This window comes from Vulpes vulpes, chromosome 8, assembly GCF_048418805.1.
Source record: "Vulpes vulpes isolate BD-2025 chromosome 8, VulVul3, whole genome shotgun sequence".
In the NCBI taxonomy this organism is placed as follows: Eukaryota; Metazoa; Chordata; class Mammalia; order Carnivora; family Canidae; genus Vulpes; species Vulpes vulpes.
Window position 1 is genome coordinate 14154386 of NC_132787.1, and position 27805 is coordinate 14182190.

At 35.0% G+C, this 27805-nt stretch overlaps 1 protein-coding gene across 22 annotated transcripts in view; it reads left to right on the forward strand.

Annotated features, from left to right (window-relative positions):
* KIF21A (kinesin family member 21A) overlaps positions 1-24241 on the forward strand; it is a 145857-nt gene extending 121616 nt beyond the window's left edge. For 4 of the 22 annotated variants that reach the window (XM_072765570.1, XM_072765572.1, XM_072765574.1 and 1 more), the window contains 11 exons: positions 100-207; positions 1592-1720; positions 3779-3817; positions 4464-4478; positions 8432-8568; positions 10535-10715; positions 12170-12334; positions 14546-14663; positions 16055-16225; positions 17066-17265; positions 22985-24241. In XM_072765570.1, the coding sequence (XP_072621671.1) occupies positions 100-207; positions 1592-1720; positions 3779-3817; positions 4464-4478; positions 8432-8568; positions 10535-10715; positions 12170-12334; positions 14546-14663; positions 16055-16225; positions 17066-17265; positions 22985-23078 (1357 nt within the window). In that variant the 3' untranslated portion in view covers positions 23079-24241. The remainder of the gene's footprint in view (positions 1-99; positions 208-1591; positions 1721-3778; positions 3818-4463; positions 4479-8431; positions 8569-10534; positions 10716-12169; positions 12335-14545; positions 14664-16054; positions 16226-17065; positions 17266-22984) is intronic. The other 18 variants (XM_072765571.1, XM_072765573.1, XM_072765576.1 and 15 more) reach the window with 5 other exon arrangements.
* The last annotated feature ends 3564 nt before the right edge of the window (positions 24242-27805 follow it).

Below are 27805 nucleotides of genomic sequence, written 5' to 3' on the forward strand. Positions count from 1 at the left end.
AGTTCCAGTTATTAATCTGTTAAAAATTTTAGGTTGAGTACCTGCCAAACAATGTATATATTTAAAATTTGATGATTAAGGAGTCTTTTTCTATTTTAGTTCCAGACAGTCATCTCTATCAGAAAAAAAAATGCCAGAGCCTTCCCCTATAATCAGGAGAAAAGCATATGAAAAAGCAGAAAAATCAAAGGCCAAGGAACAGAAACAGTAAGTTACCCATACTTTTTATCAACTAGATTGCATAAAATGTCTGCTGTACATAAATGCTAAAGGATAACAGTGAAGTTATTTTCCATATGTAGGCTGGCTCTTTGGTTATGACATTTTTGACTAATAGACAATCAAGTTAGCTGTTGGCTTGGCTAAATGTTTCTTGGTCACACACACACCTGGAAAAATATTTGAACACTTGCCCCTAATCATGTTCTCTTATTTATTTTTCTATTATTTGTGCATATCATTGAAAAAATTCATATACACTTGAGATGAAGTGTGTCTGTATTTCAGGTGGTCTTCTAGAAAAACTTGAAATTGATTTGACTGTTAAAACTGACATCGACTTTACCTCTTTAGAGTAGCTGACAAAAAACAAGTGTTAGTCATAGGGTGTATTAGTTGTGCCATTTTCTTGCTGTTCTTTTATACTTAAATTGTTTTTCTGCTGAAATCTTTTTAAAACTATTTGTGTGTTTTGTGAGGGTTATTTACGTAACAGTACATAGTATAATCTGATGATCCACTTAACTGGACATTTTAAAATTGCAACATTGCAACATGGAGAAAGTTGAACGAATGGGTGAGAGCCACTGTCCCCTCTCTACCCTGTGGCACACCCACTCCCCCCTCATGTCACCTGAGGTGCTGCATGTGGCAGATGGATCTCTGACACTGCCTTGAGGGAGAGTATCAGTGCCGGTCTACATTTAAATATTAGTAAATCTTATTATTTTTAACATAAAAATAAGCAAAAAGAAGTTTCATTATGTTTTCTGTGCCCAAGTGGACGATCTTATACCATCCTCTCCCCCATGACAACACACTTTACGTTGACCACTGGTTTGGCTGACTTGAGTGTCATGGAAATTATCCTTCTAATCATCCTTGCTTCGTGTATTTATTTATTTATTTATTTACTTCCTGTATTTAAAGATATAATTTGCCTGTTTTTACTGGATTGAATGTCTCAAGGATAATTGGGAAGTGGGGAATGGAGCAAATAAGTAATAACATAAAAGTGAGTGAATCCTTGAAAAAACAAATCGCTCTTAAATACTGTGCCTCTCTTTCTCCATCTGTCAAGCGAGTAACTTGGTTTTAACTCTAAAATTGTGTAATTTTAAATTTGACTTGCTTTATTTGTAATGGCTTTAGATTTCAGCAGATAGAACTTTTTCTTTAGTGCCATCTTGTGGGCAATGTGACAAAATCCAGTGGAAAAGTGGTTTTTTGTTTTTGTTTTTGTTTTTTTTAAACTAGGATGGAAGGAATTCTTTAATGAAAAGCTTTTTTTAAAAAAGCATGTTTCTTATAACATTTCTAACAAATCATAACCAATTAAAGCCACCTATTTAATGTTCTTTTTTTCTTGTAGCTCAGATTCTGGAACCTCAGAGGCTAGTCTTTCACCTCCTTCCTCCCCACCAAGCCGACCCCGTAATGAACTGAATGTTTTTAACCGTCTTACTGTTTCTCAGGGAAACACATCAGTTCAGCAGGATAAGTAAGTCTTTATGGAAAAGAGCCCCTCTACTTATTGCAGTTTTCTGAACCTTTTAATACAGCCTGTAGAAAACGTTTAGCCATCTCTTTGTGTGGGAGATGAAATCTGATGTGTTTGCCATATTTAATGTGTTTTTCCAATGGGAAATGAACCATCTAGAAAAGATTAGAGAAAATTATTTTCCTGCTGAACATTATTCCCTGTTGTAGATTTGCATTGCTCTACTTTCAGCACTTGTCTTACCTTTTCTAAGTAAATTAGAATTGAAATATCTTTGAGACCACTTGAAATTTAAATTTCTTGGGATTCTTCAGTCTCTCTGAGCCCACAAAAGCCTCTAATCCAGATAGACTGAGTTGAAAAGAGGCAAATTATTTTACCTTCCATGCATATTATAGCTTGCAGAGACCATTGTTACCATTTGGTTGTTTGACACAAATCCATCACAAAACTTCAGTGATAAAATAAAATAATAAAAGACAGTTCCTTTATGGGTAGTGGGGATTAGGATTGAGGGTGGTTTGTAGAGGAAGAAAAGTTGGAGGGGTGTGAAAAGTATAATTTGCACTAAATTTGAAATGAAAAAGTATTCCCATATTGAGCCAGAATCTCTCTTGCAAGAATTTGATACTAACAATGCTGCCATAAGATATTGATTAACTCTGACTTGTCTGCTTTGATTTTGAATGGTAACACTGTAGATGTATGTACTTCATATCTAGTCTCCCACCACTATTATTTGTTTTCTATGCTATAATCTCCCTGTGTATATCAACAATTTCTGAGATTTTTAGGATTGCTGTTTAAGATTTGTCTGTCAGGTTTAGATCATGCTAGATGGCTCTGTAGATTTAGAGAAGCACACATTTTGAAATAATTTTTAATCTGCTTAATTTATAGATAAAGTTATTGATTAGATTTTAATATAGTTTAATCAGTACGTGACATGTCCTTATCTAGGTAGATAAATTTTGTGTGTTATTGAAAAAATCTCTGCCTCCCATTTAGTTGAGAAGAATAGAACATTAGCAATGTCTTTGGGAAGTCTATTTTCACTAGTGATATGAAGAGTTAGTAAATTTTGTCTGCCTTATATTCAAAGGCATAATAAAATTTTCTGTCAGTCTTTTGATAATCTTGACAATCTAGTCATAGTTTTATATTTTCTACTGACATATTTTATAAGCTACCAGTAATTTGACTCTGTTGTCATCTTTGTAAGCTAAAACTCAGAATAACTGACTACACTTTCAGAGACTCACCTACCTTTTGAATCATTTTCTTTTGGGCTGTTTTTTGAGACTAGCATATCTCAGCTAGAAAAAGATCCCACACATTGTTTCTGGTTATATTCCATGTCAGCATTCACTCTGTCCTCCTTCTCCCAAGCCTATTGCACAAACTGAGTAGATTTTTCATAATAACCAGACTTATTGCCAGTCTTGGAGGTTTCAGGGTAGAACTGACAGGAGTGGCTCACCTATTTTTAAAGTCCTGTATTACTGAGGGATTCCCTTGTTAGGAAAACTTCATATTTTTGAGATAAGTTAAAATCAAAGGTTATTGCATTTTAGGTAATATGCTGTGCATGCAAACATAAAATGTATCTGTGCAAACTTCACATTAGAATCTAAATCCAAGTAATTATCAAGATGGATAAAATTCATTAGTAGCTCTTTAAATAAGAAACATTTTCTAGTACTAATCAAATTAAATAGAAAGAATCTTGAAGTGACGTATTTTACTTACTTGATATTGTTCCGCTGCAGGGCTTAAATTTTAGAAATGAGGATTGATAGGTTTTCTGTGGATGAGTAAAAGAAAGTTTTTATCCTCAAAGTCTTAGGAGAAAACATAAGAATCAAATATTTTACCAGATGTTACTGTACATTGAATTTGCAGATATCCAGTACAGATAGAAAAGCAAGGCATTCACTATAAAGGAAATGTTTGCTGTATTTCTATAATTCATACTGTTGATTTTCAGTTCAGTCTCAGTGTCTTTACCTGTTGACTTCAGTGTTCTTTCTCCTCATAATTCTAACTCTTTCACTGTAGGTCTGATGAAAGTGATTCCTCTCTGTCGGAGGTACACAGGTACTTTCTTTCTATCTTTCCTACATTCTGGCATTTCATTGATGTTCTAAAATACCTTCCTAGAAACTATAGGCATATCTTACTTTTGGATGCATAACTTGTTGTACCATATAAACACACTAATATTTTTAAACATATTAATTTTAATATGTTTTGTCATACCTTTTAGGCAAAGTAGCAGCAAACTTGTTTGTTTTCTGTCTATAACCTAAATCTTTTATTTCAAAGAAATTAAATTCTATGAATATTGATTTCATTGTTCCTTAGCAATTATATGTTTTCAGTCCTTCAACATGTGAGAGGTAAATAAGGTATTTTTGTTGTTGTTGTTGGTTTGGAGATTATAAATAAAAAGTTTTGGAAGGTTTTGTGAACCTGAAAAAAAGATATGCTGGGGGGGAAAGACTGTGGTACCAAAAATATGAGAAGAAATTGAAATTAAAGGAGTTTTTCTAAAATAATAAATATTTTTTTTGCTGATAGATGCTGTTTTAAAAATAACAGTGTTGAATTTTTCCATGTTAAATTGGGCTTTTTGGACTCTTAATTTCTCTCTTTCTATCATTTCCTCTTTCCACTTATCATTTTGTCTCCTCTCTTTTTTGCACTTGTTTCCACTGTATATGGCCATTTTGCTGATCATCAGTAGATCCTCCAGAAGGTAGGCAGAGGAAATTAATCTCATTTACAGTATTACAAGACTTTACTGATTTGCGTGGAACAAAAATAAGCATTTTTTTTCCTTCAGACCAGTTTGATATACAACTTTGCAATATTAAACTTTAACTTAAACTATTTTCAAGTTGATTTCTATAGTCAGAATGTGAATAGGTTAATTCTGATATTGAAAGAAATGTCATGGATGTATATTTTCAGTTTCTCTATTTTTTAAAAATTATCTTGGTGTAAGATAATCCCTATGAAATATTAGTGCTAATATTGTGAGTACTAGAGAGCACTTTTCAGTATCTTAGTAAAATACTATATTTAATGTTGATATTATTTTTCTTCAGAAGTCTGAAATAAATGATATTAAAACATATAAAAATGTAAAAGAGGCATCTTATAGTGGCAGTGCCATACATAAGTCACTGGAGGCAAGTATTCACTTTTGTAATATTACAGCCTTTGACATGACAGACTGTTATGTCTTAGACTGTTAACATGAATTTTTTCTTTATAACCAGCTTATTGGAATATACATACATATTTTCTGTTTGAGAAGTAGCAGTAGCCGTTGATTGTGCATTAGATCACCCTTTTGAACATTTGAAGCTATAGTTCTAATTCTATGGCTTCAGTTCATAGATGTGACCTCACATAAATAAGATTTCAAAATGGAGATTCAGACTTATAGGGGAGGTTTTGCTTCCATTTCAATTTAATTGGCTAACTTCTTAGATTACAAATAAATTACTGAACATTAATTTCAAGAATCTCACTTTGACACATGTACACAAATCATACTTTAGACTGTAATTACATATCCAGTGATAACAATTCCTGGTGTTATTTCTAGTGATGATGAACAAACTTCACTTTTTGAAATCATTATAAATAGAGCCTAAAAATAAAATTTGTTTGTTTTTAGTCCTGAGCTTAAATTTACCTCCTAGCATTTCTATTCATCAGCCCTCTTGAGCTCTACCAGAATTAACCTTCAGGTATTAATTAATTGAATTAATTCACACACCTCTTTTTGTGTGTATATGACAGTTGTTTAAATATTCAGCCTTTAACCTGCTTTTGTATCCTCTCTTCAGTGAGTATATTCTTAACAGCTCAGTAGGTTTAGTTTAATCATCTCCTTATGTAATGTAGTCTACAGGTCCTTTATTCTGCTTCCACTGCTTTGAGAAGTCTCCAATTTTTCAGTGTTCTTAAAATCTAGCATCTAAAAAAAAAAAAAAAAAATCTAGCATCTAGAACTCAACCTCCTTCCAACCTCCTCCTGTAATAGTAGCTCTATTACATTCTTTCTCCTGAAATATTTACTTCTCTTGAACTAGTTATTGAAAGTGTTGGTCGAGAAACCATAAATTGTTTATTCATCGATCTTGTATTCAATTAAAAAAATCTCTTTAGCTATCTATGTATTTATTCATTTCAATTTATTTAAACTAAGCCCAGAAAATAATTTGGTCATTTCTCCTACCCTCCCCACCCTCTACCTCTGGCAATTACCAGTCTGTTCTCTATATCTATGAGCTTTTATTTTTTAATACACATTTTTTTAGATTGCATATATAAAGGAAATCATGGCATTTATCTTTCTCTGTCTTATTTCACTTAGCATAATGACCTCTTTGGATTTTTATTTGTTTATTTATTTTTAAAGATTTTATTTATTTATTCATGAGAGACACACACACAGAGGCAGAGACACAGGCAGAGGGAGAAGCAGGCTCCATGCAGGGAGCCTGACAGGGCCTCAATCCCGGGTCTCTAGGATCATGCCCCGGGCCAAAGGCGACGCTAAACTGCTGGGCCACCGGGGCTGCCCCTTCTTTGGCTTTTTAAATCTAGGCTGCTATTAAATCTTTTCCTACTTGGAGCATTCTGTTCTAACTTCTACCTAAATTTTATCTTTAAATTGTATCTGATGATTATTTTAATGTTAAGTAGGTACTTAAATAAATTTTGTCGTTTTCCTAGACAATACAATACAGTATCCAGCTCTTTAATATATCAGTTTAATAAATATACCATCTCTCTTCAGTGCTAGGGAAACATTGACTTCCAAATTGATAGGAACATTGACTCCTTAGGTGTGCCTCTTCAGCCACTGATGGAACTACCTAACTACAATAGTTCTGTACTTACCTACCATATCTACAAGGATACCATTTGAAAGGCTCATTGTATGGACCTTTTTGAAGTCAGCAAGTATTGTGAATATGACATCCCCCTAATTTGCTATTAACCCTGCAAAGAACTGCCCCTGTGACATTAGTCTTATCTTTTACTGATGAGCATTTATTTTTAAGTGTTTATAATAATTTGTAAATATTTTCCTTTGTGAGACTCAATAGGAAGTTTTGCCCATCTGTACTTTCTGAAATCCACTATTTCCCCTCTGCTTTTTGGAAATTTGGATCTACATCTTTTGCTCCCTTTATCAATTTTAGTGTACCAACAATGATTTTTGCCTATACAATGGTGTATCCTTTTAAAACCCTGTGATATAATGACTTAAAAACAGAAATACTTGAATTCATTGTATTAGTCTCTGTTGTCATTTCTAACTTATCTTGGGCTTGCATTTCTTCTTAATCATTTCTGCCCATTGCTCTCGAAGACTGTTCTCTTTCACTAAGGAGATGAAAGGGTACTTGGGTGCCTCAGTTGGTTAAGTGTCCAATTCTTGATTTTTGGCTCAGGTCATGATCTCATGGTTGTGAGACTGAGCCTCGCATTGGGCTCCATGCTGGGTGTGGAGCCTGCTTAAGATTCTTCCTCTCCTTCTCCCTGTGCCCCCCACCAAAGCAGCTGGAAACAGTTTTATTTTATCTCTGTTATTTGTTTTAATATTATTGCCATCTGTCTTATACAATGGATACATGTCAACATAATAATTTTTCTTCCTGCTCTGAGCAGACACATTAATTTATATATTTATCATATAATTCACTCTCATCTTTAGTCTTCTCGACACAACTATTTCAATTCAGATTCTGTCTTAAACTCCTTTAGAAGATAGGGACAATATTTTGATAAACTTTATGTTTCCATAGTATGTAGTCTAATGGCATAAAGCAGAAACACTGGAAATAATTAAACTTATAAGAAAGCTCCCTAAAAAGTCTGTACTTTTAAAGTCTCATTCTTTTTTTTTTTTTTTTAAATCTTCTTTGAGACTGTTAGAGTTTTTTTCTTTAAATTTTTTTTTTTTTTTATAGTTTTGGGCCATTTTCCCTTTAGAATTTCTGCATAGGCGGTCATCCCTGTCTTTTTCAAATTCATTTGAAATTTATTTTTTTTAGTATTTTAGGTTATATGTGTTATATTTCCTCCAGAATATTTTTAAAAAGATTTTTAAATTTATCTATTCATGAGAGACACAGAGAGAAAGAGAGACAGAGACACAGCAGAGGGAGAAGCAGACTCCATGCAGGGAGCCTGACATGGAACTCGATCCCAGGTCTCCAGGATCACGCCGTGGGCCAAAGGCAGTGCCAAACCACTGAGCCACATGGGCTGCCCCAGAATATTCTTTTTGACATAGAGTCACATTCCAGCCTGACAGAGTTACATCCTCCAGTTATCCATCATTTATCCTTTCTTATTTGTTGCAATTCACTATACTTAAACAGCTCCCAATATTGCTTCATTAAACTTTGAAGAGAAGAACTTGTTAGTAAGAAGGTCCATATACCATAGGTTTTGCTCTTGGTAGAATGCAGCTGTTGGCTGATGCCTTATTAGTTGATGCACTCCATCACCACTATCACTATTTCACACTTTGTCTCTATGTCCTTTTCCTTTAAAAAGAGGCAAAGGAGCAGTCTGAATTTTCTTGTTAATTACTTAGAAAGACTTCTTAAAGTCAGGGGAAAATAAAATTAGTACTATGATATAGCTACTGAAGTGAATCTTGTTTCTCCCCCATCTCAGGGGCATAATCAACCCATTTCCTGCCTCAAAAGGAATCAGAACTTCTCCACTGCAGTGTATTCACATAGCTGAAGGACACACAAAAGCTGTGCTCTGTGTCGATTCTACTGATGATCTCCTCTTCACTGGATCAAAAGGTGCCAATAGTTGTTTCATGTGGATAGTTAAGAGATTTTTTTAATAAAAAAATGATTACATTTTAACAGGCTTTAAAACAGTCAAAGTGCTTAAGACACATAAGAACCTGAGAGATAATCTGGTTCAACCCCTGAGTTATATAAAATCATCACATGGCTGGGAGGAATGTCAAACCTCTACTGATGTCATGTGAATAGGATGTGGAGAGAATACATTTCCCTTCAGTAATTGAGCACTTAATGCATGCAAGGCCCTGAGCTTATAATGCAGATTATATAAAAATGGGTAAAGGGTCATTACAATGTACATTGTAGTAAAGAGAATAAGATGGGTAGCAACCACCTTTCTTGAGCACTTAACTATATGTCAGAGACTATGTTAAACACTATATAAATTACATCTCAATTAATTCTCATTGTAACTCTGATGAGATACATGTTGCATCTTAACTTTACAGGTGAATAAACTGAGGATTCAAAAAATGAAATAATTTTCCCAGGTGAACATAGTAGTAAGTGGAAGAACCAGCATTGGAAACCCATGTCTACTTATCTCCAAACCTGTACTCTTAACCCCTTTGATACAATTGCAGGCAACTAGAAATCAAGTATAAATGCTTTATATGGTTAAGGACTAAGAGTTTGGGGGTTTCAGAAAAGGGAGAGGTTATGCCAACCTGTGAGAAATAAGAAAGGCTTTGACATAAGCATTTAGGATAAACCTTACAGGATAGTTTGGATATTGACAGGAAACAATTGACAACCAAGATTATAGAAAAATAGAAGCAGAGACATAGAGGTAAAAATGGAGTATGTTTGAAACTAAATCCAATTGGGTTGAAATGTAGAATATAGTTGACCCTTGAACGACATGGGAATTAGGAGTTCTGACCCCTGCAAAGTCGAAAATCTGCATATAATTTTTGACTCCCCCAAAGTAAACTACTAATAGCTTTCTGTGGACCAAAGCCTTACCAATAATATGAATAGTTGATTAACACATATTTTGTATGTTAATATGTATTATATACTGTATTAAAATAAAGTAAGCTAGAGAAAAGAAATGTTACTGAGAAGATACATTTGTAATACATTTAATACAGTACTACTGTATTAAATTAAATTAAATTAAATTAAATTAAATTAAATTAAATTAAAAAATTTACATGTAAGTGGACCCATTCAAACCCATTGCTCAGGTGTCAACTGTAATGTAAAAGAAGTGATGGGGAGTAGGACTAGAAAGGTCGAAAGGAAGCATGTACAGGAATCTGGGGAGCTAATAAAAGTTTTTTAGCATTTAGGGACATTACAAGTTTAGTCAGCAAGCAATTTATTGCTCATTGTATATAAGAAAGTATAACAGTCTAGCTAGAACTTAGGAATTGTGAATGGCAAGCCATTCTCTAAAGAATCTACAGTGTGAAAATGTAATTTTCTAATTCAAATTAAATTTATCTCCAGAATAATTATATATTTGGCATGTCAGGAAAACAAAATAATTAGTTTATAATTATATTTTGTGGCCAAAAATAAAATCCATCAATCATTGACACCTGGAAAAGTCTGTGTGTTTATGAGTGTGGAGTACTGTGAGGAAGTAGGAGTGATCAAAACAGAATATTTTGAAGAAGCTAATATGAGAATGCCATTTTAAATTCAGGGGCAATTTAAAGCAAGACTCTTGTGATATGACTATTTCAAGATTTTATATAATTATATTTTTTAAATACCACATAATACATACACCAGACATCCCTGGCTTTCATCCAGTCCTTTTTATGTACTTTGCCCTTGAACCTGATGTAGAGGGTCAAGGATAGAGGTAGGATGTCCGTTGTAGGTTATGGAATAATTACTTTTTAAAATTTCATTCTCATAGAAAAATTGTTTAAATGATTTTTATTCTTAAGAGAACCTAATCTAATTCATATTGACAGTATTTTCCTTTTCTTGTTTTTTGTAGATCGTACTTGTAAAGTATGGAATCTGGTGACTGGGCAAGAGATAATGTCATTGGGGGGTCATCCCAACAATGTTGTATCTGTTAAATACTGTAATTATACAAGTTTGGTCTTCACTGTGTCCACATCTTATATTAAGGTGTGGGATATCAGAGATTCAGCAAAGTGCATTCGAACGCTGACGTAAGTAATGTAAAGACAAATAGCATAAGGGGCAAATAGTTCCTATGTACTACATATATGAAAAGATAGGACTATGAATGTATTTTAATTTATTTATACCTGTCTGCTTCCAAAAGGATACTAAAGTAAGAATGTAGATAATATAAGGGGGGAAATCTATTGAGAAAATGTAATATAAAAACCTGGTATTAAACAGGAAGGAATAAATCATATTTGATCTGTGATTAAGTATACATTTCATATTTTCTCCCTCCTAAATACTAAGGTACCACATGTTCATAATATTTCTTACTTGATGGAGTTAATTACTCACTTCAAATGAATACCACTCCTTGGAAAAATGGCTAAAATCACCATAGTAGATAGTTAAGAAGTACTTGTAACCTTTAATTTGCAGGTATTCAATAATTGAGAGGTTTTTGGTCGTTTTAGGACATAAACTGCTTTGGTGTGAGCACAAATTTCATAACTGTAGGTTAGGTTGGACAATTGGAGGATGAGTTTGTTTTCTGTGTCATCGTATATCTCTTTATAGAGCAAATAATGATTCTTTTTTGCTATAAGATCAATAAACTGTTTTACATAATTAAAATTGAGGTGAACTCTTGTTTTAAATAAGCAGAGGGAACATAGGAAAGGTTAAATTTTATAATTTGTAGAGTAGGAACTATTAACACAAGTGCTAATTTGTATTTTGAGAACTGCTAATTATTTACTGTACTGAGTACAAATCTCTTGGAAATTTTATAGAAAAAGGTGCACTGTATCTTAGAAGTCTGCCAGCCCAGCTGACTCACTAAAGTCAAATTTAAAAAGATTGATTATAACTTGGTATTTTAGAAGTTAGCTGAGAAAATGTTTCAAAATTTAAGAATGTATTTATCACTTAGAATTTATCTGAGGAAATAGAAATAAGTTATGTTTAAGTCTTTGGCACATGGTAAATACTCCATGTATGATTGGGTTTGAAAAATCTTCATGTTTTTAAGTCAAAAGGCAATTCTTATGGACAAAAGGAATATTGGAAGGCCTGGCCCTCGGGGGCCTTCTGGAAACTAGGAAAATGAATTACCTTTGTGGCACTGTATCATTTGTTGGGTCTTTTTTTTTTTTTTTTTTTTTTTTTAATCTTTGACATCTAATCTTTCTTAAATGACATCCTGGTCATCCCTAACTCAGGGCCTGGAGTTCCTAGCATTATACTAGACTTACAAATTAAGAATTTTCAGCCATATCATCTTGTTTTAGTCATTCATTTATTCACTTACTCATCAAATATGTTTATAAATGCCAACTATGTGTATGAGGTTCTGTGCTAGGTATGGTTCACATGGTGACCAGAGCACACAGAGCTTGTTTTTGTCTACAGCCAGTTTCCTAGGAATTTAAGGAACCCTAAGGCGAATTCTTATCCAGAAATGTGACTTTTTTTCCTTTGTTTTGTCTCTGTTAAGATCTTCGGGTCAAGTTACTCTTGGAGATGCCTGTTCTGCAAGTACCAGCCGGACAGTAGCTATTCCTTCTGGAGAAAACCAGATAAATCAAATTGCTCTAAACCCAACTGGCACTTTCCTCTATGCAGCTTCTGGAAATGCTGTCAGAATGTGGGATCTTAAAAGGTAGAATTTTAAAGAAAATATATTTCTTGTATATGTATGGCAAATAGAATTTTTCAGATATTAGTAACATATTGGTGTATATGAGATCTAATTTTTATAACTCCAGAAGTTAATATAAAATCATAGGCTTTTCTATTTGGCCCTGTGCCCCTTAATGTCTTTTCTGTCCTCATGAGCAAACTCAAAATTTTCCTTTCTTTTACTCTCCATTGATAGAAAAAAGGATACGAAGGAAAATAGCCCCTCTTAATATTTGTCTACAGTTTGTGTTGTTTGCTAGGAAGAGATCAAGATTCTCGTTCTAGTTTCACCAGGACCTTTGAAAGAGGTGGTTTTTGTTTTTTGTTTGTTTGTTTTTTGGGCAGCCTCACTTAAACATCCTATATTTTAAACTTTTTAGTTTATAAATTAATATAATAACTTTGGGCATAAACTCTTTTAGGGTTTTTGTGAATATAAAATATATAGAAAAGATGACATATCAAGAAGATAAAATGGGTAAAAAATGGTAAATTGAAATCTAAAGCATTACACCTTTGATTTGATTTTTATTTGCCATGAAATACGAGCTTTTGCCCTTCAGTTGAGTGTTTATTTTAGCTTCTTTTCTAGTTCTTAAAATTTTGGCAGCAAAGGAATATTCATTTATTGGTTAAGTATTTTTTTAACATTGATTCTGGCCGGTACTGCACCAAGACTGTGGTAGGTGCTTGGAATAAAGACTAAGACAAGGTGGTGTCTACCTTCTTAGCACTCATGCTGTTAATGGAGGATAGTGGCCACTAAACAGGCGATTACAGGATATTGATGAAGGGGTATTTTAAAAACTTAAAATAACTATTTATAACTTGTAACATTTTAACACATGATAAGTATAATAAACATAATTTATAGATACATTGATGAGAGAAAGAGAGAGAGAAGAAACACAGTCCTGAGCACTGTTTTAGAAATAGAATGTAGAAAATTGAACACACTGCTTGTTTAAGAAAATGAGAAAAGAGGTAAGTACTTGGTTTATTCTTGAAGATATTAAAACTTGACTCATAGAGCACCATGGAGGAAGGTACTCAAAGTCATGACATGAAGCAGAAAAGATACCAGATTATATTGATTGATTGATTGATTGATTGATTTAAAAGATTTTTATTTATTCATGAGACACACACACACACACAGATTGAGAGAGAGAGAGAGAGAGAGAGAGGGAAGGAGAGAGAGAGACAGAGAGAGAGAGAGAGAGAGGCAGAGACACAGGCAGAGGGAGAAGCAGGTTTCCCACAAGGAGCCTGATATGGGACTCAATCCTGGATCCCAGGATCACACCCTAAGCCGAAGGCAGACTACTGAGCCACTCAGGTGTCCCAGATACCAGCTTTTAAAAATCTTTATACTTTCTATTTTTGCTGAAAAGTTAGGTCCTTTGGAACCTGCTTGATTTCAGGAACATGATTAAATGTAGATTTATCATAACAAAGTAAGAGAATAGTTTTCAAGAAACTAATATTCTATGTTAAATATATCTCTGTATTCCAGCAGCTCATGAGGTAGGACTGTGAGACAAAGGTTCATTGTTACCCCCTGACAGCTAATATCACACATTTTTCTACCAGCTACCTATATATCAATATATATTTTTTCAGTCTTTATAATAGCTGATAAAATGGACCACTTTCTGACACACATATACACATATATGTGTGCCTAGGTATATGTGTGTATAAATGTGTATATGATGGGTATACATATATGTGGATGTGTATATGTGAGAATATGTGTTATAAAGTAATCTTACTTTTTCCATATTGTTGTTGATTGTGTGTTATATGAGCAATAGCAGTTGTTTTAATCAAATTCAAAATTGGACCTTGGTCATATATTTATAACATGTTTGAACATGTAACAGATTTAGGTTTACCTGGACTTAGGTTGGATTCAAAATTAGTATCTAACAAGTTTTGTTGCCTTTTTGTTTACTGTTGAAATGACATTAGTCACTTTGGAATAACCTATTTGACACTTCAGTCATAAAATAGGTTAGTTTGGCTATTTTTTGATTCTCAATTTGAAGAGAGCTGCCTAGAGGTGGAGCTAAAATAAAAAAAGAAAATTAATGAACAGTTTCATCAAAGAATGTAGATTATTTATGTGCTTAGCCCCAGCACATTAAGAAATATTTTCAAACAAAATTATTCTTCTTTCTTTTTAAAGGTTTCAGTCTACAGGAAAGTTAACAGGACACCTAGGCCCTGTTATGTGCCTTACTGTGGATCAGATTTCTAATGGGCAAGATCTAATTGTCACTGGCTCCAAGGATCATTACATCAAAGTGTGTATGATAGAATTGTTGAATTATATTCTCCTATTTGATGATATTAAAGTATTCAGATGCACCTACAACCCTTTTCTCTTAATCAGTTTTCTTTTTTTCACTTCTGACCTTACCTTTTCTTCTTGATCTTGTCCTCACTCATAATTTCTGATTGTGTTGTCTTATTATTCAATCATGTATTCTCATTTTTCATAGACGATAATTTGGGAGGGATTTTAAAGATGTTTGGCTCAGTCATCCAGCGCTAATGCATAAGTATTACTGTCCCCATCTTTTATACTGAGTCTATTATGATCTTATGAAATTAGCAGGTAAGGAAAGATGTATAGTTTGGTTCTCGAAATGTTAAATTTGAGATACTAAGTAATAGAAGTCCTCTTCATGTCAGTGAGTAGGCCATTTGAAAGGCAAGTCTAGAGCTCATGCTCAAGTTATGACTAGACATGAAGGTTTGGGAGCCATTCAAATAGAGTCAGATGTTCAAGGAGTTGGAGTAGTTGACATGGCCAAAGGAGAGAGAGGATGACAGGATTCCTGTAAGAAGCAATTAGTAAAAAGAGAATACAGAAAGATAGGAAAAGAATAAATTTTGTTTTGAATCTGAGATTAAGAGATGAAAAGTGGGTTGGTAACATGAAAACAGAATGATTAAAGGAAGAAGATTTTGTGTGTGGTAGATTTGAGTATGTCTGCTTAAAAAACAGGCCCTGTGGAAAGGGAAAGTGTGAAGAAGGAAGTGGTAGTAATTGATGAAGTGGTAGGAACAGTTAGAAACACATCAGTGATGTGAACCTTGGGAAACAGTAAGCACACTTTAGCATCTGAAAAGAATGGAAGAGTAAGAGAATGTTTGAAGATAAAAGGAAACTTTTGAAATGTAGGGAAAAGTCCAAAAAAGCTTATTTTTGATCATGCTAGTAGCCTTTTCAGGAAATCACAAGGTCAACCGCTAAGAGAGATGAAGGCAACCTAGGAGAGCAGAGGTTTTGAATAGCAACTTTGGGAAGTTTGACATGGCCTACCACAATTGCAGAGCTATCTAATAGTGGCTAAATAACAGTCATATCATTTTTCTGACTTTCAAGTGGATTGATATGTAGTCTTTTTACTATTGAACGTATCATTTGTACACTCCTACATGAAAATATGGGTTGCCTTTTTTAAAAGCCTACAGACACATAAGCATGTGACATGTAAGCTAAAGTTGCATGAAAATAGTGTTCATCCTGGGTCATTTATACCAGGTTAATTGAGTTAATTTTATAAAATATTGTAACAAAACAAGTCATATCTGGTTAATATATACACGAATGTGTTTCTGTGTGAACATGTATAGGTGTTTATTTGTAAGTTAAATAGGATGTCGGCTTTCTCTGTTTCTTTTTTAGATGTTTGATGTGACTGAAGGGGCTCTGGGAACTGTAAGTCCCACCCACAATTTTGAACCCCCTCATTATGACGGCATCGAAGCACTAACCATACAAGGGGATAACTTATTTAGTGGGTCCAGAGATAATGGAATCAAGAAATGGGACTTAGCTCAAAAAGACCTTCTACAGGTAATGCAAAACCTTTCATGAGGTGGAATGGATACTTCAGAGCCACTAATAGTCTACAGAAGAACTTCAAAGAGTCTCTTAAAGAGTGTTTCATCTTCATCCACCAGAGTTACTAATTATAAGAAGGGCAACATTCAATATTTAATAATACCTTCTAGATAAGAATAGATGAAAACAAAATGAACAGGTAGCATGAATGTCAATAGAACAAACTTGGCAACAGATGAGTATATTGCATTCAGAGTCTTTTATACATATACATTCATGGTTGTGACTTTTGTATTATTCATATAAATATATTTATACTCAAATACAGTCATATAGTTTGAGCTTATAATTATTGTTTAGTCATTATGAAATATATGTTAGCTCTAGTCTTCTACAAGAAGCCTTAGGCCTGCCTCCATGTTCTCTACCAAAGGTTGAAGGCAGTGATTTTATGAAGCATTCTTTATAGTTTATATACCAGGCTGTAGTTTTCAAACTTGTTGAATTAAATACATTTTGGAGAGAGGTGAGATACTTAACTGCCATGAAGAGAATGTGTTGTGAAACATTCTGTATACTTTCTGGGTCTTTTAGGTTCTGTAAGATTTTTAACATTGTAACTCTTTAATATTGATAACAGTGATAAAAATTGAGGCAAATTGGGAAGCATATTGCAGATTTATTTCTTTAAATCACTAAGGATGATTGCATAGAAAATGATTTTTATAGTTCAGGCCATTCAGCGTTCCAAATGTTGTTTTGTCAACAAAAATGTTCATAACTTACTTTGGTGTGGAAATGCCATTTTGGAAGGCTCCTCTTAAGCTACTGATTTCTCTTTCTTTCTTTCAGCAAGTTCCAAATGCACATAAGGATTGGGTCTGTGCTCTAGGAGTGGTGCCAGGGCACCCAGTTTTGCTCAGTGGCTGCAGAGGGGGTATTTTGAAGCTTTGGAACATGGATACTTTTGTGCCAGTCGGAGAGATGAAGGGTCATGAGAGTCCTATTAATGCCATATGTGTTAATTCCACCCATATTTTTACTGCAGCCGAGTAAGTTTTTCCTGTGTGATTTTTCTCTGTATTGGTTGCTTGTGTTCAGAGTTAATAAATATACTATAAGTTGTAAATGTCTGGAAATGTAGAACATATGAAACTCTTATTACAGTGAATTTAATGTCTAAGATCTCTTATTTATATTTTCTGATGTGCACTTTGGGCACTGCGTTTAATCCCCAGAATAAATGAGAGAATAGTGTTACTTCTGTATTAGCACTCTGCTTGTACTAGGAAGTTGGTTGCCAGGTCCTTCCCTGGTGATTTGAAGTTAAAAAATGATCATTTATAGGTGACTAATTTCTAAAGATTTTTTTTTCCAGAAAGACAACAAACTTGTCATTCTTCACATTTAGAATAAATCATTTAAAAAAATCTCTTTGTTCCTCTTCTATCTCTCTTTAAAGTGCATTTGACAGTTGGTCAATGTAGGCTTAGGTACACTGACCTCTACATAGTTGAATATTCAGTTATAACTTTGATTCCCCAAAAAATAAGCTACTAATAGCTTACTGTTGACTGGAAGCCTTACCAATATATAGTCAATGAACACATATTTTGTAGTTATATTTTGTATTCTCACAATAAGGAAGCTAGAGGAAAGAAAATGTTATTAAGAAAATCATAAGAAGAGAAAATACATTTGCAGTGTGATGCTGTGTTTATCAAAAAAAAAATCCACAGGAAAGTGAACTCTCATAGCTCAATCCTGTGTTGTTCAAGCATCAGCTGTATAAGTACATAATAATAGTATCTGTTTCCTCCCTCTTAGGGAGGCTGGATTGATGGATTCATTTGCTTATTTTTCCATTTATGATGAATCTCCAATATGTCAGGCCTGTTCCAGATTCTTGGAAATAGCAGTGAACAAAACAGATCATATCCCCAGTTTCATTCTAAGGAGAAGAAAATAAAATAAAATAAATAAGTAAAATATGTTACATTGTGATAGATGCTGTGGAGAAAAATAAAACAGGGAAGAGAATAGTGTGGGGAGGAGGTTACACAATAGGGTGGCTGGTGAAGGCCTCACTAAGGAAGTGACATTGAAGATGCTTGAAGGAAGGAGAGAGATGTTGTGATCTTAAAAATAACATAATATGTATATAAGTACTTTGACAAGGAAAGCATATATATATATATAAATTATCCAGGACATAGCAAGTTTCCAAGAGCATATATATATATATATATATATATATATATATATATATATCCTGATTTCAGGCATTGGTCTCTTCAGATAAAATGTAATGTCTCATAAATATCTACCCTGAAAATCTTACTTTGTCATTTTCGACTTAATTTAATTAGAACACCTTCTTGATTCATCTGTCCTAAATGCACAATTACTCTGACTTTATTTTGAAACCTCTGCTGTATTTCTGTAGCATCTCTTATTATTTGTTCTATTTTCATTGAATCCCTCGTTTCACTTAGATTTACTTTCTATTATCTCTAATGTATTTTAAAGTGACTTATTTTGTGTTTTTTTCTAAGGTGCTTACCTTTGGTGCTTCATTGATGTTATTTCCAAGATGTATTATTTTCTTAAGACTCACCACTTCTCTTTATGCTCTTGGAAACTTGCTATGTCCTGGATAATTTACTGGAAATAACTTAATACCCCTCAAAGCTGTGGGACACTCAATATAAGACTCTCAAAGTATTGTATGTTACTGAGGTCTGTTGGGTGAAGTATGATGTTACTGTAACACCTTCCACGATATAGTCTTATTTTTGAAGAACTGAACTTTTTCTCAGTTTACCCATGGTGTACCATATGCAAATGTATTTACTGTGTAACTTAAAAATCAGAAAAAAGGTCAATAAAAGCAGAAGGCCTGTTTTCAAATTAGTTCCACTTATTTATTTGTCAATTAACATACATTTATATAGTACTTAGTATTTTCCAGGCATTGTTCTAAGTGCTTTCTAGGCCTTAATTCTTTTATCTTCATAAGACCTCTAAAAGGTATACATTCTAATAATTATAAAAATAATCTCTGTTTTATAAGTGGGAAAAACAAGGCACTTTATAACTTAGTCTTTGTATAGTAATTCTTTCATAGCTAATATTTCTGGCTCTTTTGCAATTTACTTATATATTTATAAATCCAGATCTGTAGCATTAATTGATTTTTTTTTCTTATGATTATGGGTCTCATTTTCTTGCCCTCCTGCTTTTTAGGATTTATTTATTTATTTGAGAGAGAGAGAGAGAGAGAGAGAATGAGTGTGTGAGTGAGGGGTTTGTGGAGGGGCAGAGAGAGTGCTAAGCAGACTCCATGTGGAGCCTGACATAGGGCTCAATCTCACGACCTCAGCTGAAATCAAGATTTGGATGCTTAACCAACTCAGGCGCCCCTCATTTTTCCTACTTTTTTATGTCAAATAATATTTTACTGGATGTTGAACATGATATTGCTGTGTTTTGAGTATTTGGATTTTGTTGTATTTTTTTTTAAGGAATTTTATTTTTATTGGAGAGGGAGAGGCAGAGGGTGAAGGAGAGAGAGAATCTTAAGCAGACTCCATGTCCAGGGTCAAGCTGGACACGACTGTGAGATCATGACTTGAACTGAAATTAATAGTGGGATGCTTAATCACCTGAGCCACCCAGGTGCCCCTGGATTTTGTTTTATTCTTTTAAAGAGTGTTGGACCTTAGTCAGGCAGTTAAGTTGCTTGTGGTTCAGCTTTATCTTTTTGAGACTGGTTTTTAATTCTTGGATTCCTACTGAATGCCCTGGGTGTTTGATAATACCTACTTACTGGTCAGAACTTAAATGGTTCATAGCCCTCTGTGGGCTCTGGTAATTATTCAACTTGCAGCTCACTAGTAGTTGGTTTGTTTTGTTTTGTTTTTTGTTTTGTTTGCTGGCCTTATAATCTTACTTTAATCATGGGTAACTTAGCATTCAGTCAGAGACATTAGGGGCCTATATGTGGATTTATGGAATTCTTTCCCCATAGCTCCATAGTTCTTTCTGTATAGTTCTCTTCTCTACTTGATCCTGAAAATTCCAACTATCTCATGTTTTTATTTCTATCTCTTCAACTCAGTGGTTCTGTGGTTCTTCTCTGCTTGAGTTCCTCTCCCTGTGCTGTAGTCTGGAAAGTACTTCCAGGGCAAGAGCCAGGGCTGTCCTGGAATTCACTTCTCTCCTTTTTCTCAGGGACTACAGCCTTGTACTCCCCATGGTCTAGTGTCTGAAAATAGTTGTTTCATATAGTTTGTCAGGTTTTCACTTTGTTTACATCAAAAAACCTAACCTGGTGCAAGTTACTCTGTCATGACTAGTAGTAGAAGTTTGATCGTTTCAGACTTAATATGTCTTAAACTGAACTCCTGACCTTCCCAGGAAACCTGCTCATCCTACAGCCTTCTCCACATCAGTTGATGGCATCACTGTCTTCTCCATTGCTCAGGCCAGAAACTTTCACTCTTTTTACACTCCGTATCCAGTCCATGAACAAATCCTGTTGGTGTTCTACCTTTAAATTATATCTGGAATTTGATCACTTTTCACCATGTCTTCTGCTAATTCACTGATTCTAGCCTATCATTAGCTCTTGGATCTACTACAGTAGCCTCCTAGTAAACAAAGTACCTTGTCCTCATGTAGTCTATTCTTTACACAGAAGTCAGAGTAATCCATTTAAAACACAAGTCAGATCATATTCCTTCTCTACTCAAACTCTTGGAGTGGTCTCCTATTTTACCTACAATAGAGACTGTACTTGATGTGACCCTTTGATCATCTGTTATCTCTCTCACTTTACCTTCTAGTACCTCTCCGCTTGCTCCTTCTTTTACAATCCTCAATAACCTCTTTGCTGGTCCTTGAACACACCAACCTTGTTTCAGCCATAGGACATTTGCCCTGGTTGCTCCCTTTGCCCAGAATGCTTTGCCTTCAGAGATCCCAACTTTCTTCCAATGTTTTTCTTTCTCACCAGGGGTAACCTTGCCATTTTATTTAAAATTGTAACCCCTTCTATCACCTAGCTGCTGTCTTTTCCATGCTGTCTTTTCTTTTTCTATAACATGTATTACTTTCTGATAAACTTCATGATTTAATTATTTAATATGGTTTATTGTCTATCTCCTCTTGTTAGAATGTATGATCTACAATGGAAGAGAATTTTGCTGTTTGTCTGTTTTTAAGTTGTCCCAAGCATCTGAATAGTGCCTGGAACATAGCAAGTACTCAATAAGCATTTGTTGAATGGGTAGTTGAATGAGTGAATGGGTAGATGAATGGGTAGATGAATAGGTAGATGAATGAACATAATCACCTTGCTGTTATCAGTGTACGTATGCTATGTGGGTTGGTGAGAAGATTATTTTCCCCCAGTTTTATTGAGATTAATTGACATATAGCATTGTATAAGTTACAGGTATACAGCATAATGATTTGACTTTTATATATTGTGAAATGATTACTACAGTAAGTTTAGTTAACATCTATCATCTCATAGAGATACAAAAAATAGAAAAAGAGGTTTTTTTGTTTGCTTGTGATATGAACTCTTAGGGAAGAACAAAGATTACTGATTATAACTAGAAAGCCTAGGTCCTAAGCTCACTCTGCCCTTTACTATGTTACATTGGACATATAATTAAACTCTCTTTCTCCTTGAAATGGACTGCATAATCTCTGAAGTGCCTCTTCACTATGAAATTCTGTGGAAACTCTTTCTTTTGGCTTTGAGTTTATTAGATAATTGGAGAAAAGTACCACTCCCTTAAAGCTATGAGAGACACAGTAAGAAATATGATGGTTTAATGACCACTCCCCAGTACCTCCATGCTGGGTGAATAAGAACAAGTTTTCTCGGAAGAACTTTGAATCTTCTATGTTTCATAATAGTGGAGGATCAGTCTACTTCTCAGTAGCCTCCTGCCTTTACTATGGGCTAATGCTGATTTCATCTGAGCATATCTCTTCCTGACTGTGGCCAGATTCAACAACCCCCTGGAATCCTTGCCCTGATCTCTCCTCTCTTCTCAAAAGCCTTACTGTTACCTTACTCTGTGCCTGAAGATCTCTGACCAATGTTGTATCATGTGTTTTTTTTTTTTTAAGGTTTTATTTATTTATTCATGAGAGACAGAGAGAGAGAGACAGGCAGAGAGACAGGCAGAGGGAGAAGCAGGCTCCATGCAGGGAGCCCGACGTGGGACTCGATCCCGGATACCAGGATCAGGCCCTGGGCTGAAGGCGGCCCTAAACCGCTGAGCTGCCCTCAGTGGGCTGCCCTCATGTGTTGTTTTTTAAAAATAATAAGTGCAGATGCAGTGTAGTGATTAGGAGGTGGGGCCGTGGAACCATACTGCCTAGTTTGAAATCTTGGTTCTATCACATACTTTGTGATATTGAGCAAATTAACCTCTCTGGCTCTCAATTTGCTCATCAGTAAAAAGGGGATAATAGCATTATCTATCTTTATGATAAATTAAAGATAAGTGAATGTATTTATATTTGAAGGGCACATAGTAATAATACCTGCCATACAGTAAGCTCTTGACAATATGAACTATTTTTAATATCATTATAATGGGTATCTGCTTGATATGCTTATGGGACAATGTATATTTTTGCTCATGTCTATTGAAGTCCTCTTCAAAAAGTGTTTTCACAATAAATAATCCTAAGAACTATTTATCTTTCTGCCTCTTTTCACATGTTCATTTTTAATTTGTTTTGTAGTGATCGAACTGTGAGAATTTGGAAGGCTCGCAATTTGCAAGATGGCCAGATCTCTGACATAGGAGATCTGGGGGAGGATATTGCCAGTAATTAAACATGAATGAAGATAGTCATGAACTGAATACTGTGATAATACTCTGTATGTTCATTATGAGTTGTTGCCCTGTATTTATTAGGCAAAAACTTATGAATGGGATTAACTGGAAAATATATCTGAATCCAACTGCTGAATATAAATGATATTCTAATAAAATTGTATACTAGCCTGTGTGCTTAATTCTGCCAATACATATATATCCTTTAATTGGTATACTGCTTGATTCACACTTATTTTGTGGCTGGATTTTTGTGCCTAGCTAAAAAAACACCTTAAAATTAAAAGTATTTGAATTATATATCTCCTTTTGTGACAGAAAACACCTGGGATACAACGTATTGGTTACTCATCATATAACTGTTCAGATGATTTGTATATTTAAACACGTTGGAGATGTTAGTCAGTTTGTGGTACCTTTGTCTGGTATTTGTAGGAGTCTATAGAAAGTTCCCAAATTTCAAAGCCCTTTTAATAAAATGCGAAAAAAATAAGGAGAATATTATTGATGATTTTTCATAAGATGGAATTGACCTTCATCTACTAACAAAGAATGTTAAACAGTTTGTGTTAAATATTGATGTTTACTTGTATTGACCAAAGTTTTGCAGCTGTGCTATATTCTGTGCTCAGGACTAAAATGCTGTTAAATTGTTTTATTAGTGCTGTGCATACATTCTGTGATGGGAAACGTTTTTGAGGTCCTAACAGAAATCTATTTTGATCTATTTTCCTATGGAGTTATTTCTATTACCACCTTTTGATTTCATTTTTATTTAAAAGTAGTATTTCCTTCCCCTTTTATCTAATTTTTTTATATGCTGCTAAATATATTTTAAATACACTATGTTTGCAAACCTAGGTAGTTATGATGAGAACTATATCATCTGAAGTGGGAAAAGCTATGTAAATAAGTAGATTGTAAAGAGAGAATGTCCTACATTGTAACTGTATGAATTTTTAAATGCTGTAGATTGGATTTTGCAAAAGGATGTATAATTTATCTGTCTGCTCAGAATATTAATTTGTAAATTCTGCAAGTTTAATTTTTATGTAGATGGTATAACATTTGAAAATATTGTCTTGTGATTTTTTTTCCCCCTGAGTATATTTGCTTGTAAATGAAAGCTTAGTGAGGGCTTCAATAAACGTGTTGCTCTGAATTGTTTTCATTCTCTTGTTCTTTTTCTAATTGTATGAAAATAGTGTTTGTAAAACTTTGTTTTGTCTGTGTGTGATATAAGGAACGGCATTTTTTTATTGTTGTTTCCAGTACTTCATAAGCATTCCTGTTTTTCCTCACTAGACATGAAATATTCTTGAAAAGTTTGAATTCTAACGTAATCTTGATGAACCAAGGAAACTCACTATGTAAGGAATTAAAACTATATAACTTAGGCATTTGAACATAGATGATGAAACAAAAGTTATTCCCACAAATGTTAGGACAATAGTGACTGGTTATTGAAGAAGAAATAGAAGGGTGGAGACTGGCAGGTGTTGCAGGAGGTGAGTTGAGTGATGGGGTGTGGTGCTGCTTCTGGGGTCCTAGAAATGTTCTAGTTCTCGACGTGAGTCCTAAGTTAAACTGTACCTATATTTCTCTTATATATGTGTGCTATATTTCACAATGTAATATATATTTCTTTATTTATTTTATTTTATTTTTAAAGATTTTATTTATTTATTCATGAGAGACACACAGAGAAAGAGAGGCTAGACACAGGCAGAGGGAGAAGCAGGCTCTATGCAGGGAGCCCGACACGGGACTTGATCCTGGGTCTCCAGGATCAGGCCCTGGGCTGAAGGCGGCGCTAAACCGCTGAGCCACCCGGGCTGCCCAATATATATTTCTTTAATTTTAAAGAAGGGATTTTTCTGTAAAGAGGAACTCAGCTGTTTTGTAATTTTGCCTCCTTTTCTGGAGGAAAATACTATGACAAGACCTGAGAGATGTTTCATTTTTAGGACCATTTTGAATTTCAATAGTCCTGGGGTGTTTCTTTTTACAGGACTATTGCTCAACCATTCGTTAGACAGTTTATCTGATATGTTTATTGAACATGCCTTAGGCCAGTTACTAGGGACAGAAAAATAACAATACTGAGTCAATGCTTGCCCTCTGAGTGGAGAGAGAAAATAAATCCAGCACTGACATTATAATTTGGTCAGTGTTCTGACAGGGAAGTGAGAAGCCCTGGGTGTCTTCACACCTATTGGAGGCATCTGACCCTGAATGGAGTCCAGTTACAGTTTTGTCATACTGTCCTGAACACTGTGTTTGTTGGCACAGAGCGTAAAGCCCAGGGTCCGTTTTACATTTTAAAATACTGGAGGCTCAGCTAGAGTTGATCTGATTAAAATAATTCAAATAAATATGTAAAAGAGGCAGTCCTCTTAAAGATGTACATTGTGAAAGATGTTGGGGGAAGTCGGTGAGAGGGCGTGACGTCTAGTTGACCTGAGAGCTAGATCTGGGCAATCAGAGACTGCTCACCTGCTCCCCGGTCCTTGGTGTGTATGTTCTGTGCATGTTCCCACAGCCAGGGCTGTTTTGCTGTTTCAAGGACATAGCCTTAAGGGAGTCATGTGTTGTTGAGACTACCTACATGGTATTAGAGACCGAAACCAGGTAAGGCCTCTATGTAAACTTTTAAGGTTCTGGCAGGAGGGTTACGGAGATCTACTTATCTTGCGGTAAGTAAATCCTCTTGCTTATTAAACCTGCCACCTACCAATCTGGAGTGGCCTGCATCTTTTTGTCTCTGCCTCTCCTTACCGTCCTTGTGTGGGAGCTAGTTTGCCAACCAGCAAAAAAAAAATACTGTTAATCTCTAAAGATCCCATCCAGAAAGGTTTACCGTAACTTTTTTTTTTTTTTTTTTAAGTAGGCTTCACATCCAGTGGAGCCCACGGTTCTGCTTGAACTCACTACCCTGAGATTGAGACCTGAGCTAAGATCAAGAGTCAGACGCGTAACTGACTGAGCCACCCAGGTTCCTCAGTAATAACTCTTAAAACAGTTAAAATAGTGCTTCTAAAATTTAGAAATGGATTAGTCCTCAGTATGTATTAAATATATGCCACGTCCCCCGAGAATAATGTCTTCTTTTCTTGGAAGATAATATTTCTTCTTTCAAATCCAAATAGTTGCTTTTTAGCTAAAGAGTGATAACAGTGTTTTGCATATTAATTATGTCCACATTTATTTCTCAGCTGATATGGAATCTTTTATAAAAACTTAAAGTCATCAACATGTAGCACGTCCTTCTGTGCTGTTGTTTGTAATTTTTCCTAAGCAAAGACTCTGCCTTACTTCAAAGTCAGTTCAAATTCTCTTTTTAGGGACACCTGGGCGGCTCAGTGGTTGGGGTCTGCCTTTGGCTCAGGGCGTGATCCCGGAGCCCCAGGATCGAGTCCCACATCGGGCTCCCTGCATGGAGCCTGCTTCTCCCTCTGCCTGTGTCTCTGCCTCTCTCTCTCTCTATCTCTCTCTCGCACGCGCGCGCGAATAAATGAATGAAATCTTTAAAGAAAAAAAGACCCAAATTCTTTTTTTTAGCCACAGAATAGGTTGTATTATTGCTGTGTTGTTGGGGATCTGATTTGCCAACTACTGTGCAGATACTGATTATTAGAAGTTGGTATTTGCAAATCATAGATATAAAATATACAGATTGCTCTGTATGAACATCATGATACAGAAATAAGAGGCATCCTATTTTCTAACCATAATGAGATGCTGAACCAATTTTAAAATGTCACTGTTGCCATTAATCTCCCCTCTTTAATGAGGTGGATAATTGTAATAGACAACATTTATTGAGCATTTACTTTCACCTTTGGGTGTCCCTGAAATGAGAATTTAAGAAGCCAGTGAGTATCAGAAGCATCTGATTTCAGAGGTATTTAATTGTGAAAAAACAGTGCACATCCTAGAATTTGTGAAGTACAGGATGGGGGTGGGGTGCCAGAGAAAAATAGTGACAAATATGCACTACATCATTTTTGGCAGATAATATGACTTCAACCCCTCTTAATATGTTTTTGTGTATGTTGGATTTGGGATAAGAAAGACCACATTTCTCAGACTTCCTTTCAGCTTGAGTTCCACATTCCACCGAGCATATGCACCCAGGCTTGAGGTGCAGTGAGGAAGAATCTGTGCCTCTGCAGCAGAGCTGTAGACACCCTTGTTTGTCAGTGGCAGCAGTGGCACCGCAGCATCTGGCCCTAGCCGTGGGTGTCAAGAGGCAGGGTAACAAGGCACCGTTTTTGTTGGCTCCAGCTGAGGTGGTTCCTGGAGTCTACAGCTGGGGCAGCAGAGCCCTCGTTCTTCCTGATTGTGACAGAGGCTGGAACTGGGTGGACTACTTCTGGGGGTGGGGGGTGGGATCTGGCACCTTCTCACGATTTGTAAGCACCCACGTCCCTTTATGAAATCCCCTTCTGCTTAGACCAATTATAGTGGTTTCTGTATTTGCTCCTGAGTTCTAAAAGATGCATTATCTCTTTTTCTCTGTGATCTGTGTTTTGAGCTATTTCCTCCATTTATTTTTTCTGGACAGTAATTCTGTTCTCAAGAGTGACCATACCCTTTTCTCATTAACCTATGTAATTGTTTTTACTTTGAAAACAATACTTTTCGGTTGCCTAGAGAGGCTTTATGTTTTAATGGGATCTCGTCAAGTGCTATTGTTATTATTTATTGTCGGCGCTTGTCCGGT